Below are 21549 nucleotides of genomic sequence, written 5' to 3'. Positions count from 1 at the left end.
ATTTGTACGGTTTGATAAATTTATAGGACAAATATTTTTTATTTCATTTTTAAAGACATTATTTGTAATTTGTATGTCATATATTGAGCAATTTGTAAGCTTTGATAAATGTATATAGAATTGTATAGTAAAATAGAGTAAAATATTTAAAAAAATCTTTTGATGTTTTTAAGGTCATCAACTTCCAAGCCCTAGATATAACACAAAACTGCTCACACACGACTGTCTAATGTCTATGTGACAATCTATCGTAATCAGATTATACATTTGTCGATTAATATCTATTAACCGTGACACACAGGTACCTAGGATTTTGGCGCTTGTCTTCCACCGAATTATTAGTAGATATCCGTCTATCAATGAACAAAAATAATAATAATAATAAGGGGCAAAGGTAGGCCACCAATAGTGAAACTTAAGGCATTAGTTTTCGCCACATTATCATTGGCTTTCTCGTATTATCGAGAATTATTTATAGTATTTACATGATTTCTTCCCGGCCGACGATGGCACTAACGATGTGGCTTGATGTTGGTCACCCCCTTCCGAATCGACGAACGGCTTCGCCAGCGGTTACGGCTTAACCGCCGCCCGGACCGACTCTCTCGTCCCGCGACTACGCTATAGTACACATGCGCGCTGCACCGCTTTTCCTCATAATATACATTCGTCATTCACAACAACCTCGTGACCAACGCTTTTGTCGCATCGCCAATAAAGCCAACGAGCACCACTAATAACTTGTACTGTTTTCCACCGTTCTCTCTTGTATATTTTGAATAATCGTTAAATTGTAATCAACAAGCCGCGTTGTTCAATTATTTCATTTTCTCGTCACGCCCCACGTGACTTGGTTGGAGGTATAATAGTCAATACGCTTACTATATTGTTAAAACCGACGCGCCGTACACACGCACAGATATACGCATATACATAGAGTGGATAAGACGCGTCGCACAAATGTTCATTTGGTGCGGAATACAAAGACCGACAATATTGTCGGCAAGAGACGCACCAATCAGACGTCGAGTCAACTTTACTGTACCGCGCTACACCGCTCGAATTTCAAGATTCAACGCGATGCGCAGTGTGATCCCGGCTAGACGACGTGTTCCAGACAATACTTCGCTCGTCTTTGGCCTTTGTTTGCTGCCCTAAAACCGACTGTCGGACTAAGCTCGCGTACCTATCGTATTTTTGCCAAATAGTCGTGTGGTTAAGTCGTCGCGCTGGTGATTAGCATAAGACGCGTTGCGTTTATACGCCTTGTTTCTCGCCCGTGATGGTCGTCAATGTTGACGTTACCGCCGCCGAAGTGAATCGATGCGATCGTCATTCGGCTCTAACGAAACCACTACCAATCCCGCTGTTCACTTTCCAGCATGGAGTTTGTGTGTGCTCTGCAAGTTGCGGAAGTCAATCGGTCAGCTTCACGTCCTGTCCAGGGCGACCAGAGTGATTCCGCGCCGGAATCAACCCAAGTTATATACGTAAGTGTTGTTATATCGTTTTTGTCGTCACTCGTCTTTGGTAACTCTTAAAGTCTTAACCGTCAGTAATATTGTTACTCTATTACTACATTTAAATGATGGCGTTAAAACTATCCCGTTTTGAAAGCAAAAACGCTCGCACTAGTTAAAACCGTTTTATTTGCTTAAACGTGTATATGTACATTTGATAAACCGGTTAATGCAAATAAAACAGTTTTAAGTTCTTAAACTACTAGCGCGAGCGTTTTAGCTTTCAAAACGGTTTAGTTTTAAACTGTTTTAGCGCCATAATATAAACGTAGTATATATGGTTTAATTTGTCATGATCACATCTGTATTACCTCCTATTCATCGGTTTACTATCATTGATCTCTGTAATTTATTATATATTATAGTACAGCGCCCAACCATAGGTACCCTTAATTTGTTATTGTATTATTATAATATTATATAACTGTATATATATATATATATAGAGAGAGAGAGGTAAACAGTGAGGTAACCATATCCCAGCACCCCTCTGCCTACAGCATATCTTGATCGTTTCCGCTAAGCACAAATTTAAACACAGAAACGGTATCAGCGCAACATGCAGTATGCATCGACTGTACACTTTTCGGCCACTAAACATTAAATACAATTTGCTTCTTTTACAAACAAAATAAAAGCTGAGACGAAAATATCGAAATGTAAACAACATACCCACATGAATATTATACTTCTCGCACAATAATATAAATTATAATAATATTATCTATATTCTTTTCAAACTTAATGAATACTTTAGAGAATTGATAGGTATATTTTCTATGTATATTAAACAATAGGCTAAATTAATTAATAGAATATAATAATTATATCACTATGTCTTGCTCGAGGTCTTGCTTGAGAAGTAGTATGCTTATTGCATAAGATCATATATTTTATTAGCATATTCTTTAGGTAGTTCCTTAGATATCTAAGGAACGTTTTGAAAATATTTATAGAATATGGTATTGGTATCCACACACGACATTAATTTGATATGCAAGAAAAGATAGTAATCTTCATGGAATATCTGTCAAGATATTCGTTAGATATCTAAGGAATACATAACTTGACCATCAAAGTATATAACTTTCATTGATCAATACAATTTATCTAACAATACATATGTATACAAAGGTATATAGGTGTATAAGTGTATATACATACATCAATAAATAATTTATATAGTATAGGTACCTACCTAATATAAATTATAGAACTTGAAAATAAAATAACATTACCTAACTTTATTAAATTACCAATTGATAGGTACATACCCATATCAAATATCAATAAAAAAAATTTCATATACCTATTATTTCGCCTTTTATAATAAATAAGCTTAAAATTATAAAAAAAAAAAATGCCTAACATATTTTATTAAGATTGAAACTTTTTGTTAATCATTTATAATACATATAAATCAATACTTATACTATAATAATATGTTAATCTTATACATGGGTTTCAAAACGGAAAAAAAAATCATCTTTATAAGAATTTGATCAATTAAAATATTAAATACCTAAATAGTTAATGCAAATTATAACAAATATAAAAAAAAAAAAATTTTTATATAGGTAGGTATTATAGTTCAAATTTTAAAAAGAAAATAATCACATAATAAATTAACATTGAAACATTAAGTTAACCAATTTCATTTTGTAGTCATAATATTATTAAAAATGTGACTAACTATAATTCAGTGTTTTAAATATAATATATGTATCGTTTAACTTAAAATGTACACACCTTGCATTTAAACTATGTGATTTAAAATTTATTTAGGTATATGCAGATAATCATTAATAAAAAAAAATATATAATTTTAATTTTTAGCAAATAAAATACATTGAAAAAACAAATGTTATGACAATAACTAGTCCAGATTAACATTTTAAATATAAGCTAAGTAACAATATAAATGTATATTACTTATTTAATTTATATAACAGATATAAAATAAGTATATTTTTTTAACTAAATACTTGCACACCTCGCATTTCAATTATGTGATTTAAAATGTATTTGTATAACAGGTAATAATTTCTAAAAAAAAAACTATAACCCACTATAAACTTAATTTTTAGTAAAAAAAATACATAAAAAAACTTAATTACAATATCTAGTATATGTACAGATTAACATTGCTTCATGTTAATTAATTATTTAGTTAAAAAAAAAGTAAATTCATATGAATAAAAAAAACATTTACTAAACTTAGGAATCAGCTGGTGTTGTTGTTTTTAGTTTTTCACTTGCTTTTGTGAGCCAAATAATAGCAATAATTTCCATATCTTTGATTCTTGTGGTGTTAAAAGAAGAATGTAGGTACTGCTTCTAAAAATTTTTAGTAAAAAAAATACATTAAAAAAACTTAATTACAATAACTAGTATATGTACAGATTAACATTGCTTCATGTTAATAAATTATTTAGTTTAAAAAAAATGTAAATTAATATAAATAAAAAAACATTTACTAAATTAAAAGAAGAAGAATGTACGTAGGTACTGCTTCTAAAATTAATTTCTTAAATAAAATAAATAATTTCAATACCTGCCAACTGGCCAATAACTTATTAAGAAGTAGAGAACATAATTACTATTTTACTAAATGCCTCGCTAAATGCATTTTGATTGTCCTTATGGCCGGTCGGTATAGCTATTAGTCAACAGTTTAGTTGAGTTTAGAACTATATTTGTAGATCAATCTAGACAAAAATGACTACACTGCTTTTAGTAATAAGTAACATAATAACTAATGCATGATGTACACATAAGTAATATCATAATTTAGTGCCTACAGTAGGTATGCTAAAATACGGCTATATATACAAGTGATCTATTGGCCTTGTAATTGAAACATTTATTTCGTGATTCGTACAACTATGTTGTTATCATTGAACAGTATGATGTTACTTTTTATACAATATTCAACACAGCCCCGTAATTAATATTCTATACAATAAAGAATTAATGTAATTTCCAAAACTAACCAAAACTTTGACTGTTTCGTATGCCGAAATATATTCTGCTTCAGTTGAACTGAACGTTACTATGGATTGCCTCTGCGCTAGCCATGACAGCCCTAGCATGAACAGATGACCTGAAATATTCCTTTCTATTTAATAAATTAAATTTGCTAACTAGTGTATTAGTAAAATTTGTTTAATGTATACATAATGATCCGTCAAAACATCTAGTTCTTTCAATACCTAGAAAATAATCTAGATTACCTTGTGTTATTTCAAACTATTGTTCAAGACCTTGTAATAATATATTTATTTTTATTTTGTTGCTTGACAATCAAACCATCATCAACAAAAATAGCTAAAATTAATGTTTCATTATTATTGTGATTAAAATAAATACACGGATTCTATGTACCTACTTTGTTCTATTTTCAACTCAAATAGAAATTGCCTGATTCTATTATTCCAACATCTTGGTGATTGTTTTATTTAGTAAAACTTCTATTGGGTTTGCATACTCGTTCTGTTGAATCTACGAATCCAATTGGTTTACAACTTGTCATGAGAATATAATATTGGTTACCTATAATGGCATATAACAGTGTTAAATGTATCCATAGCTTAGTGGTCATTATCAGTTATTTCATCCTACAAAAAACTTCTCCACTCGCTTTTATTTTATTTGTTTCTGAATAACATGTAGACATGATGTACACATAAGTAATATTATAATGTAGTACCTACAGTAAGGTAAAAGGCGGCCTTATATACAAATTACCTATTGATCTTGTTATTGTAACATTTATGGCGTGATTCACAATTTAGGAATAACAACTATGTTGATATTTATGTTCAATATGATGTTACTTTTTATCCATTATAAGTTATATATTCAACCCATTTTCTTAAAATTTTTCTCACAGTATCTTTATAACTGGAACCCCCAATTTTGGAAAGCATATTTACTTTTTTAACATGTTAGAGAAATAGATATTACCTATAGTATATAAAAATAAAATATATGATAAATTTAAAATAAATATATCATTACCTAAGTAATAAAAAATGTATAACTAATAAGTATTACTATATAGATAATACAATAATTGAAGTCTCTTTACCACTAAAAGATTTTTCATTTATTCATTGCATATGATAATATAGTATGTTAGAACTTATAATTTAACATTTCCATTACTTTGATTTTTGGTTAAACTTTTTAAGTTTTAAGTATGAATTTACTTAGGTACACATATATGTTTAGATCTAGACAATCTACCAATAAGTTAGATTTTAAATGAGAGATATAAATTTAGGTATGTATCTATTTATTGAGTTTAAATAAATCACGAATTTATGAAAAAAAAAACCTGTTAAAACACAGATTGTGCTTTGCTCTATTAAGTATATTGTTAAATTGTTCAAATTTGTCGATTTCTATGATAAATAACAAATTATTTTATCATTTTTAAAAGTAGCAAATTTCTAATTATTAATTACATTTCACAATTACTTACAATTTGTTCATATAAGGCATCATTACATAAAATGTCTTTTAAAGTATTCAATGCATCTTCATTTGGTATTGGAAGTATTTTATAAGCATTTTCAAACTCATGTTTATTGCATAATGCTATGTTTGGTTGAATTGAAAGTTTTTGTTTTTTTTGCACATCATAGTTACAATCTTCATCATATATTTACACTTTCAAAATTATTGAACACAAATTTTAAATTAAATTATGTCTTATATTGTCGTATAACCTGTAATATTATATCTGTTAAGAAACAATAACATTTTAAAATCTATTAAAATCTATGAAACATACATATTATAGGAACCTATTTAAATAAATGTATTTATAAAATAAAATATAATAAACAGTAAGTATTTCATTAAAATCATTAGAATACCTGCTGGATTTACTTGAATCAATTTTAAGTTATTAATCCCTACTCTATCAGTGATTGCAAGTATAGCTACAGATAATTTAAAAAAAAAAATTATGCCTAACAGTTATATCTTGGTTATAATACATTTTCTTTTTTTGTAAAAATGTATTATGTACGTACCATTTTATTGAATTTAGCAGAATTTTATCTTCGTTAATATCATAATTATTCATAGGTAAATATATTAATTACTGAAACATTATTTATCCAATTATCGTTGGCCAGTAAATTCTCAAGTATAGAATTATGATTTTTATTACCTACCTACCTATTTGAATATAAAAAATATATATTATTAAATCAACTTAAATTTTTTGTAAAAATATTGTATTTCATTAATTAATAAAGTAACCTGTTTTATGATCTGGAGATGAATTTACATAAAGCTAAAAATATTTTTTTCACATGCATTAATTGAAACATATTCTTTGGCATTGGTTAATGGTTTATAATTTGTCAGTTTCTAAAATTGTAGGTAAACTTTATGGCTATGAGTCTGTGACCTCCTTTTATAACTTAACAATTAATATAAATAATATTAAATTAAACAAATTGTATATTAATTTAATAGTATAATTATTATAACATGAGTTACTTGTTTGCTAGTTGGCGGTCAGTCAAATACATTTTGCATCCTAAATAAAAGTATATCTATTATATCTTTAATGACAAACGCTTGGACCATGAAATTGTCTTCAGCTTTATCTGCAAACAAAACTGCCAATAAAAATAATCAAATTTAGAATTATAAAGTAAAGTTTTAAAATATTTACCAACTTTCTTTAAAAGCGATTTATAAATCTTAAAGCCCTTTCCAGCTCACATATTAACTTCATTCAATCTAGTATCCAAGCTATCACGTGGAAAATCTTCCAAAATATCAATATAATCACACATGCTTCTATCATTGTAAGGCTTAAGATGTTTGAATATGTCTTCCAACATGTGTTGTTGTCTCGCCCGATTTTATGTAACTTTGTTAGTTTTTGCATTTAATGAACTAGTAACAATATTGTACAACCTGAATTTTTTTTTTCCCGGTAACTAAAATGTATAAAAATTTTCATTATAACCAAATAATATGTATAACGAGTTATTTTAATCAATTTGTATTGTGGTAAAGTCTTTGTACTATGTCCTGCTACTTGCCCAAAACATGTTAAACCTCGTATAGTTCTGTACCTAATATTATGGAAAAAATTATAAATTTTTGTACAAAAACTATGGTGTTATTATTGTCGTTGGCACAAAATTTACATAAACAGAATATAAAGAAAAAAAGGTGATATTCTATATTAGCTAATTCATTTAACAAGTGGGTAAATTGTACATGTATAGATGATCGATTATAATATGGTATCAAGCCCAACGATATCACACTGCCATTTTAAATTTCTCGATGACTACTAGAACAATATTTTTTTAATCAGATTTTTTTCAGTTCATAGAATGTCTACAATAGTTTACTTTAAATAAATATTAATTCGGAGGAAAAAATAAGTGTTGTAATTTAATTTTTAAAACGTGTTACTCGCAACCGACCACAGGAAGCGACACATCGTCGAATTTTCACCAGTTTAACTCTATCAAGCCACCGTTCGTTAATCCGTATAAATATTCTGATCTTAATATACTCCGTTTACTTACTTATACCACTCGGCCGACCAAACCCTTCCTGTTCGTGCATCGCCGTCATGGAACTGCAGCGGCTGTATAGTGTACTAGTGAGTTGTATTATTACCTCGATTATTACACTATCAATTGTTTGATTCCACTCGCGCGTAAACGTTTACTCTAACGATTATCACACATAATAATTTATATATTATTTGTATTATGTTTTAATTACACGTAATTATATTCCCTTGCGAATTATTATCTTTTTTGTTTGTACATTTTCTTACTGTTTAAGAATCGCGCAAAAACCCGATGTTTTCGTGATTCTTCGATAAACGACGGTTTCCGATGACTGTCAACCAATCACAAAACGCAAGTCGGCGGCTCAGACTTCGCGCACGTATATTCTTAACGTGAATGCAGTTTTTTTTTATAGAAAACTTATAAAAATTATAACTTTTTCCATCAATTCTTCGGATCAAAGAACACGTAATTTACTATTAAATTTAAGAGTGGTCCGTTACCGTCGGTAGACGCGGCAAGTTTTTAGATACATAATAATATATTATCTATCTCAATGTAGGTATGATAATATCACAGAACTAAATATGATAAAAATATTGATAATAAACCTTATCATGTCTTCGCCCGCGAACCCTATTTTGTATGTTTTTCATCACAATTATAAAAGTGCGTTCATATTTGAGTTAACTTACATGATTTAATAAAAACCCTTGGGCCAACGGATTGTGTGTGTGTGGAAACTTTTATGCACAACGTAAATTTCTACTATATAGTGTTGACGCTTTATATATTTTTTAGTTTTTAAAGATAATTGCTGTTGACGCAGTTGCCAGGAGTGGTGCTGGAAGTCAACTAGTTGAAATTATAGGTGCACCTTCCGAGTACAATATTTTTAATACAGTGAGTACAGATTTATGTGATCATATTGGTTCAGGCCATTATGATTTTATTAACCAGTTGAATCCATAAAGCATCTTTGTTTTCAATAAAATATTTGGTTTGGGATTTTCATTTTTGATTCCAATAAATTGTTGATTCTATTGTGGTAAACTGACAATCGGGTCGAATGTGTGGATTACCGGGTAGCAAGACTGTTGTGATGAAGATTTTCTTCTTTTGGATTGAATAAAATATAACTCGTTGAATTGTTAAGATGTTTATTAAGATGTACTTCAATGAAATTATTCCAAGTCAAAATAATACAATTATTAGTCTGTGTGACATGAAGATGCTTGTGATGCCAATGGGTGACACGTCTGAATACAAGCCGTTTTAGGTCTGCTTTTATAAGGTCCCATGCTCTCCTACCTTCCCCGTTGTCCATCGACTTATCCTTATTGCGTAAAGTCATTATCTATATCCTGCATGCTTAGTTGTGCAAAAAGTCATATCGTCGTTTCCTCGAAACACTAACATTCATTAGATACTATGTCCTTGTTTCTAGTTTATGTATATATATATACATATATATGTATGATATATGTTTCCATATCCTGCCACCATATATGCGATTCGTGTTTTGCATGTATGATGTGAATTTTTATATTAAAAGTTAAATAAATATGTACTGCGCTTTAAATACTACTCCCGTATTTCATGATCACTCGGCTGACCTCCTCCCCTATCATGATCGTATATCTGTATTTGACAATTTGTGGGTTTGGATCCAAAAGGTTCTATGTAAATATTTTATTATTTTTTGATTACCAAATTTCTTCTCAATTAACTTTCGAAATAATACAAATTCTGAATTAATTTAAAAGGTTTTGATAACTTATACGTTCAAATCTGAAAAATATTTAAACATATTAAATTGGCTTTTCTGAAAGATTTCAAATTTACACATAGAACCTTTTTGATCCAAACCCGCAAATTGCCAAATTGTTGTTGTGTTTGCTTTTCTATCTCCCACAGTATTATTATTCATTGCCTTTCAATTAACTACCTATTTTAATTATTTAATATACGTCGTAGTAAACAGATATCATCCGTTACACTATAAACCAGTGATCATTAGGAGGAACTCATTGTAACTTGAATTTTCTAATTTATTGTAGTATGTAGTTCCTTTTTTGTGAATTTCCATATTACGTACTATTCACTACTTCATGATATAAGTATTGAGCAATACTCTTGCTCTGTACAGTTATGCAAAGAAGGAAATTCAATATCTGTCGAATATATATTTTACAAATTAATATTAGTAGTACCATCATTGTTTACGTTATCTGTATACGTCAATATAACATTATAATATTATTAGCCATCATAGGCTGTCGTAATAATTGTTATATTATGAGGATATTCACAAACTAAAGAATATATATAATAAAAAACATAACATAATCACTATTATAAGAAAGATGGTTAATGTAAATTATTGTTATTTATGTTGGTACTTATAGGGACGAACACTTAGACGATGGATGGTAGTTATTTTTTTACTAAATCAAATTACTATAGTGATACCAGTGAATTGGCTTATTTAATCAATTGATTTGTAGGAACAATCAAACACACTAACCTTGATTCGTTTCAGTATAATCTATGACTACCATTTAAAGTAACCAATATTGAATTACTTAAGCCATTGATCTATGAATCTTGGAAGTTATTTAAGATCATTTAACATTATGATTTAACATCATACTCTGTTGCATCGGTGTGGAAATTTATAACAACATCTAATAGTTAACAAAACGAAAAAGAATAATATATAAAAAATAATTTTTTTTTAGTATAATTGTATGTATAGATTATTATCACTCAGTGATTATACCTATTATGATAGAATTAAGAGTTAATTCTTTAAATGGATTCTTTGCATTGTTCTTTCCATCAAAGTTATAATATTGAGCGCATGTATCACTCATTAGTCATTACCATTCTTAATATAGTAGTGACAGTTTCTTATATACTATTTTGGCACCCACATTGTCTTAAGTGATTTTTCTAAAATGATAAAAGCAATTATTTATAAATTAAGTTTGAGTTAATAATCATGAATAAAAAATTACCATTAAATGCTGTGATGCTGGATCGTTCAACTTATTTTCCATTTCAACAACATCTTCTAAGGAATTAAGTGGCAAATTGTGGAACTTGCTTCGAAATTTTTCTTGAATACTTAAACTAGCTGGTTGGACAGTTTGATTATTGGATTGTAGTAATTGTTCAAGTAAACAATGAGTGTATAGTGTTGCTTTGAACTGTTTTTACATGATGTTTGCAATGCCAATGGTTGATAAGTTTACTAAAATTATTAATTTTAAGTTATTACATTTTATTTTACAATAACCAGATTTACTATAAAAATTAATTTACCTCCATCATTAGAAGTAATTTCGTCTTCCATCTTGAGATACTTCTCTTGCTGAAATATTCAGCTCAACCATATTTTTGTCACTATTATCTGTACAACCTAAGCAAATATAGAATTTAAAAAAAAAAAACTATGTAACTTATCAAATAATAATTGTATTAACTAAAACTAATTGTGACCAATATGATTTGTTTTATTGCTTTTTTCCGTTGAGTGGTATGCTGGCTCAAACATATCATCCTCACTATCATCTGTACAACATTAGCAAAGATAGACGTTATTAAAAAACTATGTAACTTACCAAATAAGAACTATATTAACTGAGACTAATATTTTTACCAGGGGTTAAATGTATCTATAGTTTACTGGTCATTATCAGTTATTTCATTCGTACAAAAAACTTCTCCACTCACTTTTATTTTATTTATTTCTGAATAACATATAGACATGACGTACACATAAGTAATATTATAATGTAGTGCCTACAGTATGGTAAAAGGTGGCCTTATAAACAAATTACCTATTGACCTTGTTATTGTAACATTTATGGCATGATTCACAATTTGCGAATAACAACTATGTTGATATTTATGTTCAATATGATGTTACTTTTTATATAATATTAAATTATATATTCAAGAAGTTTTCTTAAAATTTTTCTTACAGTATTTTTATAACTCGAACCTCCAATTTTGGAAAACATATTTACTGTTTTAACATATTAAAGAAACAGATATTACCTATAACAATTAGTAACAATATTATTATTATAACAGCATAAAAAAAATATCCGATAAATTTAAAATGAAAATATTATTACCTAAATAATTAATAATTAATAACTAATAAGTATTACTACATAGATAATACAATAATTTTAAGTCTCTTTACCAATAAGAGATATTTTTTTTATTCATTATACGTGATAATATGATATGTTAGAACTTATAATTTAACATTTCCACTATTTTGATTTTTGGTTAAACTTCCAAAGATTTAAGTATGAATTTACCTAGGTAATCTAGACAATCTACCAATAAGTTAGATTTTAAATTAGAGATAATATAAGTATAGGTACACTATTTATTGAATTAAAATAAATTAATCATTTATGAATAAAAAAAACATGTTAAAACATAGATTGTGCTTTACTCTATTAAGTATATTGTTAAATTGTTAAAATGTGTTAATTTCTATGATAAATGGTATTCATATTCAAATTATTTTATCATTTTTACAAGTAGCAAATGTATTTATAATTATTAATTACGTTTTACAATTACTGAATTACTTACAATCTAACCACCGGTTGTTAATCCGTATAATTATTGTGATCATATACTTCGGTCACTTTAAGAATATTATACCACTCGGCCAACCAAAACTATTCTTCGCGCATCGCCGAGAACTGCAGCAGCTGTATACGTAGTGAGTTGTATTATCACACTATCACAATTTTGTTTGATTCCACTCGCGCGTATACGTTTGCTCTTGCGATTATCACGCATAATATCACAGAATAGATAAATATGTTTAATATGATAATATGTTTTATTTACGTGTAATAATATTCCTTTGCGAATTATTATCTTATTGTTTGTACATTTTGTTATTGTTTAAGGATCACGCAAAAACGCGATGTTTTCGTGATTCTCTGTATGCACGGCGGCGACACCGTCGCTTTCGATAAAGGACGGTTTCCTTCCTTCTGACTGTCAGCCAATCACAGAACGCAAGTCGGCGGCTCAGTCTTCGTGCGCGATAATATAATAATTATTGAAAACTAATAACAATTATAATTCTTTCCATCAATTCTTCGGATCAAAAAACACGTAATTTATTATTAAATTTGAGAGAGGCCCGTTACTGTCGGTACAGTGGCGTATACATAACTTTTGTATGGGGGGGGATCAGTTGCAAACAAATTATTATGGAACAAAAATACCTAAACCTAGGTATGTGCACATTTAAATACCTAATAAATGATAAAACATATATATTCAATACATTTTATTTTAAATTCTACAAGTAGTTATATGTAGTTATGACTTGTTCGTACAACTGACATAATATTTGTGGTTGTTTTTTGTTTTTAGATAATAATATTTATTATTTAAGCTATTTTTAGCTATTTTTATATTTCTTTTTCTAATGTATAGGAAAATGTACCTATTATTATACGCACGGACATGCGGGCGTCGTCTCCGCCGCGTTGATATCGGTGACGGTGGCGACTGGCGACGGCCCGTGGCTGGTCTGCCACATATTATTATCTTATAATAATTTATTATACTTGTATATATAATATACATATTACATATTATCAAATATCACATAATACGATTATATGAATATGAAATAAATATATGATTACTGATTAATATTAAGTAAATTATTTTTAATTAATTGTTGAATGTGTTAAAATAAAAATTTACAAAAAATCCTTGCCATTTTTTTTTTCTTGTAATTTCCTTACATTAAGTCATTAAGAACACTATTTTATAAAATTTAAAAAAAGGCCTATTGGGGGGGGATCTGACCCCCACATCCCCCCCTTGTATACGCCCCTGTGTCGGTAGTCGCGGTAAGAAGTTAACAGTAGCTGCTACCGCTCGGCATGTTCGGATGCCGATGTACCGGGCGGTGTAGCCAACCACGGAAAGGGAATATTGGGGCGGTGGTGTATCATGTATTAGATACATAATATATTACTCGATATTATATTATATCTCATGTGTAGAAGTCCCGGGGCGTCGGAGGTTGACCTAGTACGACTACACTTACACAAATACGCTAGTCACTACTGACTTCTCGTCAGACGGAATACACGAATTTAAATAATTTGACAAAGTATTTCGGGTACGACGCGTGAGCGTCTGTAACTATTGTAACGGAATATAATACACCATGGTCTATCATCATAATTTCGTGGAGCGGCGGCTTGACGGCGTCGACTCGAATGAAAACATGACTGACTGGTTCAGATCGCTCGGGACGAACGTAGTGGGTCGGTTGCTGTAGAGTGTAGTATTTAATACTAGTATAGTACCGCGCGTGAATCGCAGCTGCGCCATGAAATCCCGGAGCGTCGCTACGTGCTCGGGTAGTCGGGTGGTTGAGATTCTGCGAAGGCGGGGTGAAACAATTCGCCTGAAAGTCGAAGTGTCGCACCGTAAACCAACTCGGCTGGCGAGTGTTCGAAACCAGTTTTCACCGTGTTGCGAAGCGTGAACAGGACGATTGTGATCAGCACACGATTCTGGATATCATTAAATAAAAATTGTTATATGATAATTTGCAACTATTCACGTGCAAAAAATTCGAATAAAATATTAATTTTAATCGTTGAATATAATAATATCGTACTGGTAAATGACATACAGTACAATCTTTATTAAAATACAAATCAATGTTTAATAATATTTTAGAATTTGAGAAAATACATAATGTTAATATTTTTGTAATTATTTAAAAAAAAAGTAAAATAATTAATAATATAAAATCTAAATGACATTTCTAATTAGCTAGGTGACGTATTTATAATTTTGTAGCGAGCCGTGACTATATACCTATTAAATTACCTATATAAACACCTATTTAAGTAATATCATAGTGTATACGTAATCATTAGGGCTCGGAAGTTGAGGCATTTTGCATTTTTTTTGGAACTTTTTAGACGATACTCTCCTGGCCACAAATGTGTTTCATTAGCATGTGAATCTGAAAAACTAAATTTTATTTTGCATTTTTTGGCTTTTTTTCCTTTTAAGTCATTTTTTGACATTTTTCGACATTTTTATTGATTTCACACTAGTTCACTTCTGATTGTTTCTTGTCTATGCCGATAACTTAAAACTTGGAAATTACCACGGACTAAGATTAGTACCTATCCGATTTTATCTCGCCGATTACATTTTGTCGTTGTCGTGTTTCCTAATAATCGATTAGTATTTAGTATCCTATTTTATCTGACCGATTACAGTCGTCTCGTCGTTTTCGTGTTATAGTAAATAATATTGTACCTACATTTTATTATTTTTTCGTAATATTTTCGAAATGCCGAAAATTAAAACGACGGTTAGTGCTCGTCTGCGTGCATTTGTGTCGGAATTCGGCGACGATATTTATATAAAAATGTATTTTTATAAATTTAAAACAAATATTTGTAATTTTTTTAGGTCATTTTTTAAAGACATTTTTCGTCATTTTTATGTCATTTGCATTTTTTTAGGTCATTTTTTGATAAAACCTAATCATACATAGTACGCGCCGCGTAAATATAAATATATAATATGCGAGCGAGCGCCGCGTAACATTAATCACACCAAAAACACTTCGTTATAACTCCGTGTAAAAAAAAAGCTAAGTTAAAAAAAAAAAAATTAGTAATGATTAAATCTTTAAAAGACGTGATATAATATGGAAATTAAGTAAAATGCCATTTTATAATATTACAAATACCTATGATGACAAATACGATAAATTGTAATGTTAAATACTTAGTCAACATATTATGTTTAACTATTTGGCAGGACGTAGAAGTATACTTAAATAAATACAATTAAGTAACCACTACAGTATTTACAGTTATTAATAATGTATCAACAATATGTTGACTAAGTATTTAACATTACAATTGATCTTATTTGTCATCATAGGTATTTGTAACATTATAAAATGGCATTTTACTTAATTTCCATATATAGGTATCACGTCTTTTAAAGATTTAATCATTACTAAATTTTTTTTTTTTAACATAGCTTTTTTTACACGGAGTTATTACGAAGTGTATTTGGTGTGATATCAACTATTTTTAATGTTGATGTGTTAATTATCTGGTATTCTATAATAATAATAATAATAATAATAATAATAATAATAAGCTTTAATAACCGCTGGCCTCCTAAAATAGTAATATAGAAGGAAATAATAATAAAAGTATAAACACGTCGCGAACAATCGAATGCAAGTCACGAAACGGTTTGTTTTTGCAATTGTGAGTTGTCACCATAGAGTAAGAATATCGTCCGTGCGTCGTCGTAGTACATCGTCGCTGCCGCCGCCGCCCCTATGAGAGTAGTGGGAATGGATAAGCGGATAAGGTTAGGTAAAAATATTCATCAGGTGGTTAAATTCAATAAAAACTTTAAATAAAATTACATAACATTAATGAATTTAGAAAATAAACTGTGCCAGAGTGAAGTGGTTATATTTAATTTAATTTAAATTTTAAAATGGATTACATTTTAGTATTTGGTGGCACGCATACAACTGTTTTTTACTCGTCTGCAACACACTGACGTTATAGATATAGGTATTAGGTACCACCGATAACCTCAATTTAGTTTCTTCCATTTATGTTTTAGTTGCTACTTGTTTAATCACTGTACCGCCGAAGCAGCCACCGTTGTTTCAGAGGACACATATTTCATTTTTCACGGATCCCGCTGAGTGGTTGATTTGTATATCCTGACGCTGGTCAGTGTCATTCTGCAAATCTTCGATAACATGTCTTCAAGGTCAGTAAATATTAATATTAAAAAATAGAATAATAAATCACGAATAACATTTGTGATATAGGATGGATAAATTATATTCCGATCGCAAACCTCAACTGTCAATTGTTAAATGTTTATATTTTACACTTGCTTGAAATTTGAATGCGTTATGCCCGAATCAGAATTTAGAATATGTTACCACCAACCTGTTTTCGCGCATCCGTGAACAAGTAAAAAAATATATATATAAATATATTTTTTGGAAAACATTCGTTACTTTTGTTTGTATTTCAAACGGCGATTCTCAATTATATCGGAATAGTTTCCTATAGATCAGCTCTTGTTAGTTTAATGCCCAATATGCTTAAATATAATAATATGATTGTAAGTCGATATAATATAATATCAAAGAGAAATATTAGTTCTAATATACAGGTTATCTAACTCATTTATAGTACCATTCATTATATAATTTTTACATGTAGGTACATAATTAAAACAGATAGAGAGTAGAGACCTACCTATATTATTTTATTCAAATCATTTTCGTTGTAGATCCTCATAACTTTGGTATTTTCATCTTTCCTTACTAATATATCAATTTTGTCAGATGATTATTAATATACATTTTCGGTGTTGGCCAGTTGTCTCGATACTGATTAGCTGCCCATTTATCTTTTCGCTTCTGTGACCAACCGTTTTCTACCATTATTATCTGACAGCCAAGCAATTATTTTCATATCGGTTTTATGTTCAGTTGTTATCTTATAATCTATATGCTTTCAATACATCACATTCTATTTTAAATTTTTCAGTTATTCCTTTAACTATATACTAGCAATCTTCATTCCACATTATTATAGGTAATGTCCAATAATTTAAACTGCATTTTCAAATGACTTCTGGTCCAACTCTTCAATTTTTGCTTTCAATTGAAAGTTTTTCATAATTTTCAAATAATTTCAAGTTTTGATCTCTAAGTTCTTTCATCTTATTAAGTATTGTCCCCACTAGTATATTAAACTGGTCAAATTATTATATAACCCTATCTTGACATGTTCTACAATTCATTTTCATTTTCTAGTAATAAAAGCACTATAAAACGATTTTAGATAAGTGAGCGAAAACACTCAATTAGTATTAAATAAAAAGATGTCTGAAATTAGATAGATATTTTAAATATAAGTATAGTAATAATGCTTATTGGTTTAATTGGTTAAGTGTATAAAAACAAATAGTTTAGTTACTATGCAGACAAAGTTAAAAATAATGGCCTATGGATAACAGATTACTAAAAGTTTTTTGGTGTCATCTGCAAGATACATTTTTAAATTAATGATACATCTATTTTGTTATATTATTATTAACATATTAATGTATTTTTATTCCAGTGTAAAAGAAATGCTTGAATGTGACCCTAAACGTAAAATATCTAATTCAAATGTCACAAGTTTTGCATCAAAAGGAGCCAAAAAGTTTAAACTAGATAAACCTGATAAGGACAATAGTATCTTGTTTGATAGAACAGTTTGTGTTGTACCAGCTAATATACCTCTAGAAAGGAATTTCCCTCGGAATTTCCAGTATCCTACTATTGAGAGTGGACAAACTGTATATGCAATGCAGTTAACTATAAAAGGTTCATGTTATGATCCTAATTCTAAATATGATGATGAATTTTATGCTGGTATAGCAGCTGAACCTCCAAATATGCTTAATAACTTTCGGTAAGGTTAATTATATAATGACAATATAGCAATAGTTTTCAATACTAATAATTATTCTTTTTTTAGATACTTGATTTTTTTTTATGATAGTAAAGTTCAATATCGACAACACCAAGGTATTCGTTTAATTGCACGTTGGAGAAGTATACATGTTGTATAGATGAAGTAGAGAATTCCTGGTATTTTATAAAAAGTTATTTGGAAAATTATCCAAACCGTCAAATGGTTGAGTTGACCAATCAACATTCAGTACTAGCAGTCCAACTTCAACAATGTTATTAGGTAATGAATATTAAGAATATGAATATTATGAATATTCAGTACTGCTAACCCATTTTGTCTGTCTTCTGTCATAGAAGATCTCATATTATTTTTCAACCACCGTAGGGAAGAAAATGATCTTTCTGCTGTTGCTGATGTAATGGTAATTGTTGCAAAAATTTTAATATCTGGATAAAATAACTCACAATATACCAATATATCAATAGCAGTTTTGGGCTTTGGATTTTCTATATTGGTCCATTTCATCTTCCAGAGTACACGCGATACGAAAAAATAAAGCCTAAACCTTCAAAATCAGTGCGTGAATACTTTGGAAACAACGAGTGTGTATATATTATAGATGCCAAAATTAGAGGCAATATTGGACGTTATTTCAATCATTCGTGTTCTCCAAATATATTTGTCCAAAATGTATTCGTTGATATGCATGACTTACAGTTCCCATGGGTATCGTTATTTGCACACAAAAACATACTGGTGGGAACAGAACAGACGGGTTCCACAAAAATAATATGCAATTGTCAGTCTCAAAAATGTAGAGGGAGATTACTTTAAATATGTATACGTAATAATAATTGAATAAATCAACAAGTTAATTATATTTTATTTATTATTCTCATGAAATTATTATAATTTCTACTAATTTAATTTTAATGAGACAAAGATTTAAGAGGACACTAACCTAACTTAAAAGTTTGATAACAGGTCAATTCACTCTTAATATCAAAACTAACAGCACACTAACTAGTGAATGAAAATTTGATATATCGTACGTGTGTAAGACAGGGACAACAAATGCATGGGTAGTGTCCTCTTAAATTAAAGTATCAAATATACAACAACAAGCATCAAGAGGACCAAAGCGATTATAAGTTTTTATCAAAATTCTTTAAGAAATTATCAAAATAATTAAATAATTTGCCATCAATATTTGGACGCAATATAATATTCAATGCATTCAAAACCATAAAATGATCATACACTTAACATTAAGTACAATTTTCAAAGCAAGTGGTCTGTTATAAAGTAAGAACTGACGAAGCTCGGTAGCCTTCAATGACCAACAACTTTACTTAGTCTTGGTTTTCGTACAAAATCACTAGTTATTGAAGATTTGAGAAACATTAAATTTGTACTAATTTTTTAGATTATCCTACTTGGTATAGTAGGATACAGTCAAAGAACCTTATGATCTTCGTGTGTTATTTCTCTAGAATTACTATATTAAAATGGGAAACAAGTACTTCCGACATGTTTACCCTCTGCAAGATACCTGGTGCAAGAAAATTAACCAGTATGACTTGATTTTCACAGTAAATGACTTCGGAGCATCAGCACAAATTGCATGTATAGAAACTGTTCTTATTATAATATCAGAATAAATACAATTTCTAACTAAATCTTCTGCTTTGTCTATAAATTTTTTTTAAAAATCATTGATATGCTGGTTTAGAGTAGAAGTAGAAGATGGAACATATGAGCATTATTCGTAACAAGATCCGATTCATTTAATGGTTTAATTGATTTTAAAATAGTTGCTCGATTATTAAGAAATGTTAGTTCTTCTTGAATTTCTTTGTACCACTAAATTTATTAATATCATGATATAATAATAGGTATAATGCACACATTGTGATACGCATTCTCCTCGCCCGCTGACCATCACTCAGACAAAAAATGGCGCTGGTCTTTCGCCGTTTTTAAATTTCTCATTATGATAATAATATTATTAATATCTAAACCAATAAAAAGTATATTTTAAATGAAAATTAATATCAAATTGTAAAAAAAAAAAAATGGTTTAATTAATATTTTATTTTTGTAACAAATAAATGTAACTAGATACCACATGGAAGACTACCATGTTAGTATACTACTACCTATATTAATATTTTAATAATAAGTTTAATTTCAAATTTTAGAAGTTTTACTAAGTATTTATATTATCTACATGGCAGAATTTAAAATTGTAATAGTTTAAAACACTAAAAATATATAACTACATATTTGTGTTTACAATATGGTTTAATGCGGTCAACTAGTAAATTTCATATTATAGGTAAGGTACTTTAGTAATTACTAATTACTATGACATACCTTATTTTAATATGGTATGAATAATATAAGAAATTATATTATATAGAAAAATTAATTATTTAAAACATGACAATAATAAATGATTGCATTTACCTATGTACCTATTGTAGGTAATAACAATTTAAATAAATAAAATATGAGATTACTAGCAGTAATGCCCCCTTGTACAATTTACCATGAAGGAAAAGCAAAATATTTTAAAACTCTTGTAAAGAAGACAAGGAAAGACAAATAAAGATAATAACACGAAGACCTAACAGAAAAAAAATCATACTATTTAAACGTTTGATAAAATTAGTTAAAAATATATGATTAGTAAATAATTTAATCAAAAAATATTGATACATAAAAAATTCTAAATACTTGCCTTAGATAAATGTTTTTTCCATGAAAATTATTCTTACAATCATTACACAAATTGGCTATTTTAATTCATCCAAACAATTTAAATTTAAATTTTTTATTTTCAGTATTAAAAATAAAAATATTTTTTTTTATATTATAAGTGTAACGCAAGTGAATATAAATTATATGTATAAA

At 28.9% G+C, this 21549-nt stretch overlaps 1 protein-coding gene, 1 long non-coding RNA gene and 1 pseudogene across 9 annotated transcripts; 1 reads left to right on the top strand and 2 right to left on the bottom strand.

The window, feature by feature from the left end:
* The first annotated feature begins 617 nt into the window (after nucleotides 1–617).
* Nucleotides 618–20234, top strand: LOC132937005 (uncharacterized). Of its 7 annotated transcripts, none has more exons than XM_061003833.1 (5): nucleotides 618–1490; nucleotides 8882–8983; nucleotides 16772–16924; nucleotides 18295–18630; nucleotides 18697–20234. In XM_061003833.1, the coding sequence occupies exons 3-5, from the start codon at nucleotides 16914–16916 to the stop codon at nucleotides 18788–18790; spliced, it is 441 nt and encodes a 146-aa protein (XP_060859816.1). In that variant the 5' UTR covers nucleotides 618–1490; nucleotides 8882–8983; nucleotides 16772–16913; the 3' UTR covers nucleotides 18791–20234. The 7 variants fall into 7 exon arrangements, 4 of the variants coding, with proteins under 4 accessions (XP_060859816.1, XP_060859815.1, XP_060859817.1 ...); XM_061003834.1 differs by lacking the exon at nucleotides 618–1490 and adding an exon at nucleotides 8735–8812; XR_009663570.1 differs by lacking the exon at nucleotides 618–1490 and having other exon boundaries at nucleotides 8736–8983; nucleotides 18697–18912; nucleotides 19018–20234.
* Nucleotides 3440–8584, bottom strand: LOC132937007 (uncharacterized). 2 transcript variants are annotated; one of them, XR_009663573.1, is made up of 8 exons: nucleotides 8090–8584; nucleotides 7216–7486; nucleotides 7038–7147; nucleotides 6007–6267; nucleotides 4909–5072; nucleotides 4754–4847; nucleotides 4121–4623; nucleotides 3440–3857 (listed from the first exon to the last, which is right to left on the bottom strand). It is a non-coding gene; the product is annotated as an uncharacterized LOC132937007 (long non-coding RNA). The 2 variants fall into 2 exon arrangements; XR_009663572.1 differs by having other exon boundaries at nucleotides 3440–4623; nucleotides 6007–6253.
* Nucleotides 10757–11639, bottom strand: LOC132943229 (uncharacterized; annotated as a pseudogene).
* Nucleotides 20235–21549: the final 1315 nt, after the last annotated feature.

This window comes from Metopolophium dirhodum, chromosome 1, assembly GCF_019925205.1.
Source record: "Metopolophium dirhodum isolate CAU chromosome 1, ASM1992520v1, whole genome shotgun sequence".
Taxonomy (NCBI): Eukaryota; Metazoa; Arthropoda; class Insecta; order Hemiptera; family Aphididae; genus Metopolophium; species Metopolophium dirhodum.
Note: the sequence above shows the minus strand (reverse complement) of the source record. Positions and strands in the feature narration are given on the sequence as shown.

What these genes read in the sequence shown, in the direction of transcription:
- LOC132937005 (XM_061003832.1), top strand. An exon ending in AATATGCTTAATAACTTTCG is followed by an intron (nt 18,631 to 18,696) that starts GTAAGGTTAATT and finishes TTCTTTTTTTAG; the next exon opens with ATACTTGATTTTTTTTTATG.